Consider the following 13,106-nt stretch of genomic DNA (forward strand, 5'->3'; position numbering starts at 1 on the left):
TACAAAATTGTAAACAAACTTAAACCAGAATAGCAAGTAACAGCCATATTATCTGAGATCTAGGCTTCCCCCAAATCAGGAGATCCTGGTGCATCCACAATGCCACAGGCACACAGGAGCATGTGACAAACAAGGAAGCACACCATGTGCTCTTTCATGTAAGGTCCGACTGGGGCAACACCTGAGTGTTCACATAAAGGGCCGCCTCAGCCGCGGCCTCAAATACCTGCCAGCGTCCCTGATGGTAAATTTTCAAAGTGGCTGGATATAAAAAGAGAAAGCGTATTTTTTTTTTTTTTTTCAGCCAAAGATGAGCAAAGTGGATAGAATTGCTTCCTGCGCTCCGTTAGGGCCACAGAGTAGTCCTGGAAAATGCGCACCTCAGACTCCTCAAATGCTAAAGTATCCCGAAGTTGTTTATATTTGCGCAAGATTTCCACTTTATGGTTATAGTTTAAAAGTTTGGCTATTACCATGCGAGGCCTCGCCTCTCTTGCTTGTTCTCGGCCTAGCCGGTGTGCTCTCTCCAGTTGAATAGGCCCCAGGCCCTCCTTCAAGGGAAAGGAACTGGTCAGCCAGGCCTCCAGCACCTGCAGGAGCTTAGGACCGGGTACTGTTTCCGGAATTCCCAAAAAACGTAAGTTAGATCTTCTGGATCTATTTTCAAGATCATCCAGTCTTTCAGCTTGTTTTTGAGTCAGAGCCTGCAGTTCCTGTAACGTGGTGTCATGTGCCTGCTGTGTATCCTTGACGCTGGAAACCCGAGTCTCCAGCGCTGTGGTGCGGCTAGTAGTCTCCATAAGTAGATTTTCAAGCTTTTGTAGCTGTTCAGAAAATTTTTCTATGCTGGGCTGCATTGCCACTGTTACTGCTTGAGTAAGGGCCGTCAGCGCCTCCGGCGCTATTTGCTGAATCGCGGCTGTGGAGGTGACAGGCGCCATTTTGTCAGCGCCGTGCTGCGGGCAGTCCCGATCCTTTTTTTGAGTGCGGGTGGACATCAGCGACGCAGGAGAGGACAGAAATCTGTCCATATATTGTGCACAGCAAGTGCTGCAAAGCGCTGTCTCCCGGCTCACCTCCAAAGGCTAGTAACAGGGCGCTTCAGGACTCGGGGCCCGGGAGCTCAGGCAGCCTGCTTCTGCCTTGGCTCAGTGCATCACGTGATCTTGCTGAGATATTTTTAAAGTCAATCTGTAGAGTTTGAACATTATCTTCCATAGTCTCCTGGGATTTTTTTTTTTTAGAAGGTGGAAGATAATAGATTTTATTCAATGGAGGAATGAATTCTGAAGAATATTTCAAAACTTCCAATAAATACTTTTTAAACATGTCATCATATGGGGAAATTTCAGAAGATTTAGGAAAGTTCAGAACTCTTAATATTTAAACGACGATTGAAGTTCTCAATATTTTCTATTTTTCAGTGCAATAGGACACAATCATTTATTGCAACAGCTCTATGAGCCTGAAGATTGCACCTCCTCCTGAATTTTTATAGTTGAGTTTTTAGTTTCCAAATTTGTTTGTTCAAAGACTTTAGTTATCCCAGGACAAACAGGCATGTATTCTCACTAGTGGGTGATGTCATCCGACAGAGCCCCGATACGGACATCTTGCAAGCATGTCTTGCTTGAAGAAACTCAGAAGTTTCGAGATGCCCGCACCGCGCATGCGCCAGTGCCTTCCCGCCCGATGCTCCAGGCGTGTCTCCTCAGTTCTTTTTCTTCCGCGGAGCTGAGAAGTCTATCTTCAATTTGCGCCCATTGAATCTCTTTTTTGCCTTCTATTTTGCCGCGGGTTGAGTTCTTTTGGCTCTCCTGTGCATTTCTTTCTTTCTTTGATTTCTTTTTTCAAAAAAAAAAAAAATAAATTTTTCCTTCCGATACCGGGTCGGCCGCGTGGCTGGGGCCCCGCGCCTTCGACCTTGCGGCGGAGCTTTTCCGGCCTATGTCCCGGCCGATTACCGGTTTTAAAAAGTGTAGCAAGTGCCAGCGCGCGATTTCGCTCACGGACCCTCTTCGACGCTGCTTACAGTGTCTGGGACCGGATCACTTCCCGAAATTGTGCCGGCCTTGCTCCACTTTGACGGCGAGAGCGTTTAAGCGCCGCTGTCTACTGTGGGAGTCCATGTTCAAGATGGAAGCTTCATCGGATCCTGCAGCTTCGACATCGACGGGTGCTTCGACTCCTTCAGCGAAGCCCTCTGCCTCCCCGGCTGCTTCGGGCCTCCTGAAACCGGCATCGTTCACACCGGTTTCGGCCCCGGCTTCGGCGCCGGTGCCTTCCTCCGTCTCCTCGGAGCAGGTATCGACCCCGACAGTTCCACCGGTGGTGCTCAAGGTGCCGAAGACTGGCAAGCAGAAGCACGCAGCACCGAAGGAGCGCGGAGACCGTGCGGAAGGGCCCCCTTTTGGTGCGGATCCCTCCATATCGGCTTCGTTGCGGTCCCTTCTGGAGGCTCAGTTCGTGGAGCTCATGCAGACCATGGGGCCTCGGCTGATTGCCACCATCCAGGGTGACCTCCCAGCTTCGGCTTCGAGGGGCGGACCGCCCCCTCCTCCTCCTCCTCGCCGCACGACCTCGTTGCTCGGCGAGGAGGAGCGGCGAGCGGTGTACGGGTCCTCGAGGGGGTCCTCCGTTAGTGCTGTGCCTCCTTTGGAACCGATTCCCTCGAGGAGGGCCTCCCTTAGTGATATGCCTCCCTTGGAGCCCATCCCCTCGAGGAAAGCCTCGTTTAGTGACCTGCCTCCCTTGGAACCGATTACTCCGCCCCATGACACAGTGTGGTGTCCACCTTCGGGGCCACACAGTCCTGGGCATAGCAGGAAGCAGGACGAGTTCTTCCGAACCCCCTATCAAACCTGGGCGTCGTCGGGGGAGGCGCCGACTCTTCCGCCTCTGCGATCGACGGCATCGAGTCCGATCTGCTCCTTGGAGGTGTCTGAACCAGTTTCTCACAGACGGGCTCGATCCCCTTCCAGGCATCGGGAGGGGCATCGATCCAGACATTCTTCGAAGCATTCCTCTCGGCACTCGACCGTCTCGCCTCAGAAGAAATTGCCTCGGTTGGGGTATGCGGCTTCGACTGGGTCCCCTCCTCCGGGCCCGGAGTTCGAGGACCTTGAGGTTTTCTACTTGTCCTGTTGCTCGCAGGCCTCTCTGGAGCCTGAAGCCTCTTCTTCTTCTAGTCCGTCTCGCAGACCGGTGACGGCGGACCAACTGTCCTTTTCATCGTTCCTCAGGCAGATGGCAGATGACATGGACATTACTCTCGATGCTGGGTCTCGATACTCCAAGGAGTACCTCGATACCATGCAATTGCCTCGTCCTCCGGCGGAGTCCTTGCGGCTTCCCCTGCACAAGCTCCTCGACCAGACCTTCATGCGATGCTTCGAGTCTCCTTACTCTATCCCTGCGGTCCCTGACAAATTGGATGCGCGGTACCGCACGGTGCATCATAAAGGCTTCGAGGGTCCTCAGCTTTCTCACCAGTCCCTCCTGGTCGAATCCTCACTCAAGCGGTCTCATCCTGGCCAGGTCTATACTTCAGTGCCTCCGGGCCGCCAGGGCAGAACCATGGATAAGTTTGGTCGACGCATCTATCAGAATTCGATGATGGCGTCTCGAGTCCTGAATTACAGTTTCCACTTTGCAGTCTACTTGGAATTTTTTCTACCTGTGCTTCGGAAGTTCACACCGTACATTGAGTCCCAGGCTAGGTTTGAGTTTGAGGAAGTGGTTGCTTCGCTGTCCCAACTTCGGCTTCAGTTAATGCAATCTGCCTATGATGCGTTCGAGCTCTCAGCCCGAGCGGCGGCCTGCTTGGTGGCGATGCGCCGGTTGGCCTGGTTGCGGACCATTGATATGGACCCGAATCTTCAGGACCGCCTGGCGAACGTCCCGTGTGCTGGGGCGGATCTTTTTGACGAATCCATCGAGACTGTTACGAAGAAGTTGTCTGACCACGAAAAGTCCTTCCAATCTATCCTTAGGCCGAAGCCTAAGCCTCAGCAGTCTCGACCTTCTCGTCCGCCGTTGATTTATCAGCGGCGTTATCAGCCGAGGCAAACTCCACCTGCGAGGCAACCGGCGAAGCGCCAGCCTCCCCAGAAGGGTCAGCCTAAGTCTCAGTCGCCTGCTGTCCCTAAGACCACTCAGCCTTTTTGACTGTCTCTTCGAGGGCATAACCAACTTCGTTCTGCCTCCCCCTGTTTTTCCCATCGGAGGGCGCCTCCATCATTTTTATCATTGCTGGGAGGCCATAACAACCGACCTCTGGGTCCTTCTATCATCAAGGAAGGATACTCTCTTCATTTCCATCGGGTCCCTCCGGACCACCCTCCAAGAGAGTATCCTTCCAACTTGACTCAGACCGCCCTTCTTCTCCAGGAATCTCAAGCTTTGCTCCGGCTTCGTGCCGTGGAGCCGGTCCCGACGGACCAACTGAACCAGGGGTTTTACTCCCGGTACTTCCTTGTTCCGAAGAAGACGGGCGACCTGCGACCCATTTTGGACCTCAGGGCCCTCAACAAATTCCTAGTCAAGGAGAGGTTTCGAATGCTGACATTTGCTTCTCTCTACCCTCTCCTCGAGCAGAACGACTGGTTATGCTCTCTGGATCTCAAGGAGGCCTACACTCACATTCCCATTCATCCGGCCTCCCGCAAGTTCCTCAGATTTCGGGTGGGACATCTACATCTGCAGTATCGAGTGCTTCCATTCGGCCTGTCCTCATCTCCCAGAGTCTTCACGAAGTGTCTGGTGGTGGTGGCCGCTGCACTCCGGAACAGGGGTCTTCAGGTATTTCCATACCTCGACGACTGGCTCATCAAGGCCCTGTCAGCTCCAAAGGTCATTTCGGCGACCTTGACCACGATCTGCTTCCTGCAGAGCCTAGGCTTCGAGATCAATTTTCCCAAATCTCATCTGCAGCCTACCCAGTCCCTTCCCTTCATCGGGGCGGTACTGGACACCATTCAGCTTCGAGCATTCCTTCCTCCTCAGCGCATGGATGCTCTTCTTCGTCTCTGCCAGTCTGTGTCTTCTCGCCAGTCCATCTCAGCGAGACACATGATGGTCCTTCTGGGCCACATGGCCTCTACAGTTCATGTGACACCCTTTGCCAGGCTCCATCTCAGAATTCCTCAGTGGACCCTAGCTTCTCAATGGACTCAAGTGTCAGACCCGTTGACTCGACACATCATAGTCACTCCTGCTCTTCGGCAGTCTCTACTTTGGTGGATGACCTCTTCGAATCTATCCAGAGGTTTGCTGTTTCACACTCCTCCTCATCAGAAGGTTCTCACAACCGATTCCTCGACCTATGCCTGGGGGGCTCATCTGGATGGGCTTCGCACTCAGGGATTCTGGACCAGTGCGGACCGCCTCCATCAGATCAATCTTCTGGAGCTCAGAGCCATCTTCTATGCTCTTCAGGCTTTTCAACATCTGCTTCACGACATGGTGGTCCTCATCCGTACAGACAACCAGGTCGCCATGTATTATGTGAACAAGCAGGGGGGCCCGGGATCGGCCTCCCTCTGCCAGGAAGCTCTCAGAGTCTGGGATTGGGCAGTTCGCCACAATGCCTTCCTCAAAGTTGTCTACATTCAGGGGAAGGACAATGTCTTGGCAGACAACTTGAGTCGTCTCCTCCAGCCTCACGAATGGACTCTCCATTCCAACCCCCTTCATCAGGTCTTTGCACAATGGGGGACGCCTCAAATAGACCTCTTTGCGGCTCACCACAACTTCAAGCTGCCTCAGTTTTGCTCCAGGATCTACACTCCTCATCGCCTCGAGGCAGATGCCTTTCTGCTGGATTGGGGGAATCGATTTCTGTATGCGTTTCCTCCATTTCCTCTCATTCAAAAGACTCTGGTCAAGTTGAAATCAGACCAGGCCACCATGATTCTGATAGCTCCTCGGTGGCCCAGGCAACCTTGGTTCTCCCTTCTACTTCAACTCAGCAGCAGGGACCCAGTCCTTCTCCCAGTGTTTCCTTCTCTGCTTACTCAACATCAAGGATCACTGCTTCATCCCAACCTACAGTCTCTCCACCTGACAGCTTGGTTCCTCTCAACGTAACCCCTCACCAGTTTTCTCAAGCGGTGAGGGATGTCTTAGAGGCTTCCAGGAAGCCTGCTACTCGACAATGCTACTCCCAAAAGTGGACTAGATTCTCTTCCTGGTGTATTTCCAATTCCAAAGAGCCTCAGCGTGCTTCCCTATCTTCTGTGTTGGATTATCTTCTACACCTGTCTCAGTCTGGTCTCAAGTCGACATCTATACGAGTCCACCTGAGTGCTATTGCGGCTTTCCATCAGCCTCTACATGGGAAACCTCTCTCTTCTCATCCTGTGGTTTCCAGATTTATGAAAGGACTTTTTCATGTCAATCCTCCTCTCAAACCGCCTCCAGTGGTTTGGGATCTCAATGTTGTCCTTTCTCAGCTTATGAAACCTCCTTTTGATCCTCTGAGCAAGGCTCCACTAAGATTTCTCACTTGGAAAGTGGTTTTTCTGGTGGCCCTCACTTCTGCTCGCAGGGTCAGTGAGCTTCAGGCCTTGGTGGCGGACCCACCTTTCACAGTATTCCATCATGACAAGGTGGTCCTCCACACTCATCCGAAATTCCTGCCTAAAGTGGTCTCTGAATTTCACCTCAACCAATCCATTGTGCTTCCAGTGTTCTTTCCAAAGCCTCATTCTCATCCTGGAGAATCAGCTCTTCACACTCTGGACTGTAAACGTGCTTTGGCTTTCTACTTGGATCGCACCAAACCACACAGAACTGCTCCTCAACTTTTCGTCTCCTTTGATCCAAACAAGTTGGGACGACCTGTATCGAAGCGCACCATCTCCAACTGGATGGCGGCTTGTATCTCTTTCTGCTATGCCCAGGCTGGATTACCCCTTCCCTGTAAGGTCACAACCCATAAGGTCAGAGCAATGGCAGCCTCTGTAGCCTTCCTCAGATCGACACCGATTGAGGAGATTTGTAAGGCTGCCACTTGGTCCTCGGTTCATACATTCACCTCTCATTATTGTCTGGATACTTTCTCCAGACGGGATGGACAGTTTGGCCAAACAGTGTTACAAAATTTATTCTCCTAAGTTGCCAACTCTCCCACCATCCCATTGAGGTTAGCTTGGAGGTCACCCACTAGTGAGAATACCTGCCTGCTTGTCCTGGGATAAAGCAATGTTACTTACCGTAACAGTTGTTATCCAGGGATAGCAGGCAGCTATTCTCATGTCCCACCCACCTCCCCTGGGTTGGCTTCTCTGCTAGCTACCTGAACTGAGGAGACATGCCCGGAGCATCGGGCGGGAAGGCACTGGCGCATGCGCAGTGCGGGCATCTCGAAACTTCTGAGTTTCTTCAAGCAAGACATGCTTGCAAGATGTCCGTATCGGGGCTCTGTTGGATGACATCACCCACTAGTGAGAATAGCTGCCTGCTGTCCCTGGATAACAACTGTTACGGTAAGTAACATTGCTTTATGGTATCCAGTTTTGCCACAAGGGCTTATTTTACCTCTTCGTTCGTCTTCGTAGTTGCTAAATCCAGTTTTTGTAGTGTCTTCAGAATAGCCGTCATAGTATCCTCATCAACAGGAAGAAACTCCCTTGAGCTGACTCGCAGCGGAAGAAGCTCATCTGCCGAGGATCCTGCCTCAATGAAAGTGTCCGAAGCAACTTTGGCATCGGAACCTTCCACTTCAGGGCATCAGCGTTAGCCGGACAGGGAGGTGGGACAACAGTTGCAGGCGAGAGCAAGATCTCGTGCCTCAGCAAGATCGAGCCTTCTCCACTCTCTCTTGCAGCGGGGCTCAATTTGCCCATTCGTAGGCAAACTGCTGGCAAATAATGCTCCATTGTTTGCTGAGTTGGGGCAAGCGAGGGCGTTGAGAGGTAGGTACCCTCACACTTCCCTTCCTTTTGGTATGCGGCATTCTTGAAAGAGGTAATTCAGAGAGTGTCAGGATTGATTTTAGCACCACCAGATTAATGTGCCGCCCTCTTGGTCACTCCCCCAGAAGCTTATCACTCTTCAATATTTATAAAATGCTCTAAAAATAGAAATCTCTCCCCCCCCCAAAAAAAAAAAAAACCAAAAAATAACAACCCTGCAAAAAAAACCCCAAAACAAAAAAACTCAAAAATAAATACATTTTGCTGTGTCTTTGAGGCCTGAATTCAAGGCATAGATTATCTCCATGTGCTTCTGAAAAGAGACTGCCTTTTGGCCTATTTCAGAGATTAGATTAGGCTCCATAGAGCAACTTCCTCAGACAAGTCTGGGAATTCCGTGCTGCTTTGTGTTGCAGATGCTTCTGAATTTTATCTGGTTTAAAGGATAGATTACAATGATTTTATATGCTGTACTTTGAGATTGGGGCACACTTTGCTTTTGACTGATCAAAGCAAGCACTCCCAAAAAGGCAGATACTGCAGTATTTGTAGGACTAGGCATCATGATTCCAAAGAGATAATTTAAAATGTAATGCAATGTCCTGAACTTTTAATTTTTTTAAAAGGTTATTGAAGAAATAGAAGAAATGATGCAGGAGTCTCCTGATCCAGATGATGATGAAACACCCATGCAGTCTGACAGACTTTCCATACTTTCCCAGGAAATTCAGACACTCAAGCGGTCTACTGCAAACAGCAGTTATGAAGAGCGTAAGGATCATTATATTCTTATTTGGTTTCAAGATCATCCAATTTCTGAAATTGTTGTGTTTATGATATAAAATACAAGACCTGTTTCTTTGCTGCTGCTTTTTCACACAGAAAATTCAGGTTGTACTGAAAATAGCTGTCACAAAATACTGTCAAAATAAGTTAATTATGCCTGAAGGAAGGAGTTAATAAGAATATTTTCTGTAATATGTTTTTACTTAACATTTGATTAGTGATTCATATTAATATTCTCATTTTGAAAACTTCTGTGTTACACAGAACATGGTTAGCAGAGGCAAATTTATTGGGCATAGAGATAGGTACAGGAAATGCAGGGACACTTAGCAGGTCATGGACATGATGGGCCGCCGCGGGTGCGGGCTGCTGGGCGCAATGGACCTCTGGTCTGACCCGGCGGAGGCAACTCTTATGTTCTTTTGTTCTTATATGAATGCATAACTGCTTTTTGATAAGTTATAAGGAGTATCGGGCTACTGTTAACCTGGATTATTAGTAACTAGGTATCATTGCATAAAATAGGACCTATGCTAAAATAGCACAAATAAGTGGTAAAATAACCCATTTCAGCAATAACCTACATGTAATGACTCCTCAGGACTGTCCCTGGGTGTGGGACCCAGCTTGGCAGGAGCCCATATGGGGGACATAAGAGAGTCAGAAGATCTGTGATGACACAAGGGTACAACAAACCAAACCAAACGGGTATATGGAGCAAAAAAAATGTAATGTAACATGTGCCTGACCTAGCCACATTTCACCCGAGGGCTTTCTCAAAGGAAAAACTAGAGAGGATTTACAGGAAGTGGTTGAAGGAGTATTGCAGCAGTTTTATACCAGTGAGAAGTGTATTCTTTGTGTTTTTTCTTACTTAAAAAAAAGCACAAAAAAAATAAATCCTTCTCTGTCCTCTGTTAAATCTTATTTCCTCTTCCTCTTCATAGGACTAAGGGTAAGAAGACTTATAGTCCCAGGGACCACTGTTCATATATAGAGACCCAAATAATCAGGACTACTCAAATCAAGTCATTTCCCAACCAATCAAGATGACCTTTATTCTATGCAATCACTGTGGTGCTTTAATTCCAAGACACATTATTTGGAGGCTTAAGGCTTGCCCCATCTGTCTTCAACTTGCTAGTATTGAGGAGCTCTACAAACTTAAACAGGAATTGAATACAATTAAAGCAGCTTCCATCACTCCACAAAATCATACCAACTTACCACCTCTACCTCAAAGAATAAAATAGCCCAGGAATAAATGGGTCACAGTAGGCTCAGGAAGACTGCGACATGTAACACAGAAACATCCACCTTCACTAATATTACCTCTACAGAATTCCTTCGCTCCACTAGTGCACTGCGATACTCAAGAAAACAGAAGGGAGGTGGGACTGGAACCAATGAAGGTAACTCAAGAGAACAAGCGCACCCTAAGCACAAATAAAAAAGCCAAAAACAGAAAACTATTACTGTTGGGGGATTCCATCATCAGAGGCATTAACCTTGGAACACAGGGTGAGGAGACCAAAATAGTGAAATGTCTTCCAGGATCCTCAGCTACCAGGAGTTCCAGGCAAATACTGACTATAATTAAGCAAGAAACTAAGGATTTTAACACTGATGTTGTTATCCATCTGGGAACAAATGACCTGGCCAACAACTCCACATTTGCAGCACAGAAAGCTTTTTGGGAGCTTGGTGAGGGTTTGAAATCTTTTGTAAAGACTTTAGCTTTTTCTGAAATACTACCTGCATATGGAAAGGGAGAGCAAAGAGTGAAAAACACAGAGGACTTTAATAGATGGCTCAAAGCCTGGTGTCATCAAGAAGGCGTCAGGTACATAGGAGGATTGGGTATGTACATGGAAGGACAAGAAGCTGTATTGCACTGATGGGCTACATATTATTACAGCAGGGAAAAGAAACCTTGCAGAGAAATTTAGACAATATGTTTCTAGGCATTTAAACTAGAAGGTGGGGGTGGTGTATGTATGAAGGACAATTATAGAGACCACCTCTGGCAAAAGAAAAGATGTGATGGTAGTAAAGACCCAAACCACAGCCTTTAACTTCAAAAAAGGGAACTATGACGGCATGAGAATCATGGTTAAAAAACGGCTCATGAAAAAGACACCCGGAATCAAAACGGTCGATCAAGCATGGTCCCTACTAAAAAATACCATCACCGAAGCACAGAATCTCTATATTCCGCAGATATCCAAAGGAAGGCGAAACAAGAACAAAGGAGAACCAGCTTGGCTAACTAAAGAGGTGAAAGATGCGGTAAGGGATAAGAGGGACTCGTTCAAAAAATGGAAACGGAACACACAACGGAGGCCTGGAATAGTCATAAGGTCGACCAGAAGAAATGTCACAAGGTGGTAAGAGACGCCAAAACAGCCTATGAGGAAAAGATAGCGCAAGAAGCCAAAAACTTCAAGCCCTTTTTTAGATATATAAAAGGGAAAAAACCAGCAAGAGAGGCAGTAGGCCCTCTCGACGACCAAGGAATGAAAGGGTGCATTAAAGAAGACAAAAAGATTGCAAATAGGCTAAATTCATTCTTTGCCTCCGTCTTTACTAATGAAGACACAACAACAATGCCAGAAACAAGGAGGGTATTCAAGGGTGACATAGAGGATAGCCTCACCTCAGTGAATGTGGAATTGGACATGATATACTATCAGATCGACAAATTAAAAAGTGACAAATCCCCTGGACCAGATGGAATTCACCCGAGAGTATTAAAGGAGCTTAAGATGGAAATTGGAGAGATTTTACAAATCCTAGCTAACATGTCAATTAGAACCGGGCAAATACCAGATGACTGGAAAATAGCAAATGTTATCCCAATTTTCAAAAAAGGATCCAGAGGAGAACCAGGCAATTATAGACCTGCGAGTCTAACGTCGGTTCCTGGGAAGATGGTTGAAGCACTGATCAAGGATAGCATAGTGCAACACCTGGAAAATCACGACCTGATGAGAGCTAGTCAACATGGCTTTAAGAAGGGGAAGTCATATTTGACAAATTTACTTCAATTTTTTGAGAAGGTGAACAAACTAATCGATGGCGGAGACCCGGTGGATATAATTTACTTGGACTTCCAGAAAGCGTTCGACAAGGTCCCATACACAAGGCTTATGAGGAAACTACTAAGTCACGGAATTGAAGGGGATGTACTTAGATGGATAGGCAAATGGCTAGAAAATAGATTGCAGAGGGTAAGCTTAAATGGGGTATTCTCGGACTGGGGGAAGGTAACTAGCGGAGTGCCCCAAGGCTCGGTTCTTGGGCCTATCTTATTTAATATCTTCATAAATGACCTTGAAGAGGAGACAACAAGTAATATAATCAAGTTTGCAGACGACACAAAACTATTTCAGGCAGTTGGGTCACAAAAAAATATTGAAGATCTCCAGAAGGATCTAGACCAACTGGAGAAATGGGCGGACAAGTGGCAGATGAAGTTTAACATAGACAAATGCAAGGTGATGCACCTGGGCAAGAAAAATAAGGAACATGACCAAAACATTGGCCAACATTGTAACATTGGCCAAAACTGAACAAGAAAGAGACCTGGGGGTACTGATAGACAGAAACCAGAAGCCGTCGACTCAATGCGCGGCAGCGGCGAAGAAAGCAAACAGAATGTTGGGCATGATAAAGAAAGGGATCACAAGTAGATTGGCGGATGTTATAATGCCGCTTTACAGAGCAATGGTCAGACCACACTTGGAGTACTGTGTCCAACACTGGTCTCCTTACCTAAAAAAGGATATAGCCCTGCTGGAAAGGGTGCAGAGGCGAGCCACGAAACTAGTAAAAGGTATGGAAAATTTGAGCTACAAAGAACGATTAGGAAGACTGGGACTGTTCACCCTCGAGAAGAGGAGACTGCGAGGGGATATGATTGAGACTTTTAAAATACTGAAAGGATTCGACAAAATAGAGCAAGAATCATCGTTGTTCACAATGTTAAATGTGAAACGGACAAGAGGTCACGGACTAAAGCTGAGGGGCAGCAGGCTCAGGACAAATGTCAGGAAGTTCTGTTTCACACAGCGGGTGGTGGACGCTTGAAATGCTCTCCCGGATGAGGTGGTGACGGAGACTACTATTCTGGGTTTCAAGTGTAAGTTGGATGTATACCTCCTTGCAAAACATATTGATGGATACGGGTAACCAGGGTCTCCAACTGGGAGCACCTGGCTTGGCCTCCGCGTGTGCGGGTCGCCGGAATAGATGGACCTAGGGTCTGATCCGGCGTAGGCATTTCTTATGTTCTTATAACATAAACAATATCAGAAACTCATTTCTTAGTATTGCAACGGAAAGTGAAACGAAACAAAAATCCATACGAAAAAGGAGATTACCGCTGAAAAATAGCTGTTAAAG

General features: G+C 47.9%; 1 protein-coding gene across 5 annotated transcripts in view; it reads left to right on the forward strand.

Moving 5' to 3' along the window:
- Window positions 1–13,106, forward strand: part of FEZ2 (fasciculation and elongation protein zeta 2) — a 248,001-nt gene that overhangs the window by 68,866 nt on the left and 166,029 nt on the right. For all 5 annotated transcript variants that reach the window (XM_033936550.1, XM_033936552.1, XM_033936555.1 and 2 more), the window contains exon 4: window positions 8,543–8,687. In XM_033936550.1, the coding sequence (XP_033792441.1) occupies window positions 8,543–8,687 (145 nt within the window). The remainder of the gene's footprint in view (window positions 1–8,542; window positions 8,688–13,106) is intronic.

Source organism: Geotrypetes seraphini, chromosome 3 (genome assembly GCF_902459505.1).
Source record: "Geotrypetes seraphini chromosome 3, aGeoSer1.1, whole genome shotgun sequence".
NCBI lineage: Eukaryota > Metazoa > Chordata > Amphibia > Gymnophiona > Dermophiidae > Geotrypetes > Geotrypetes seraphini.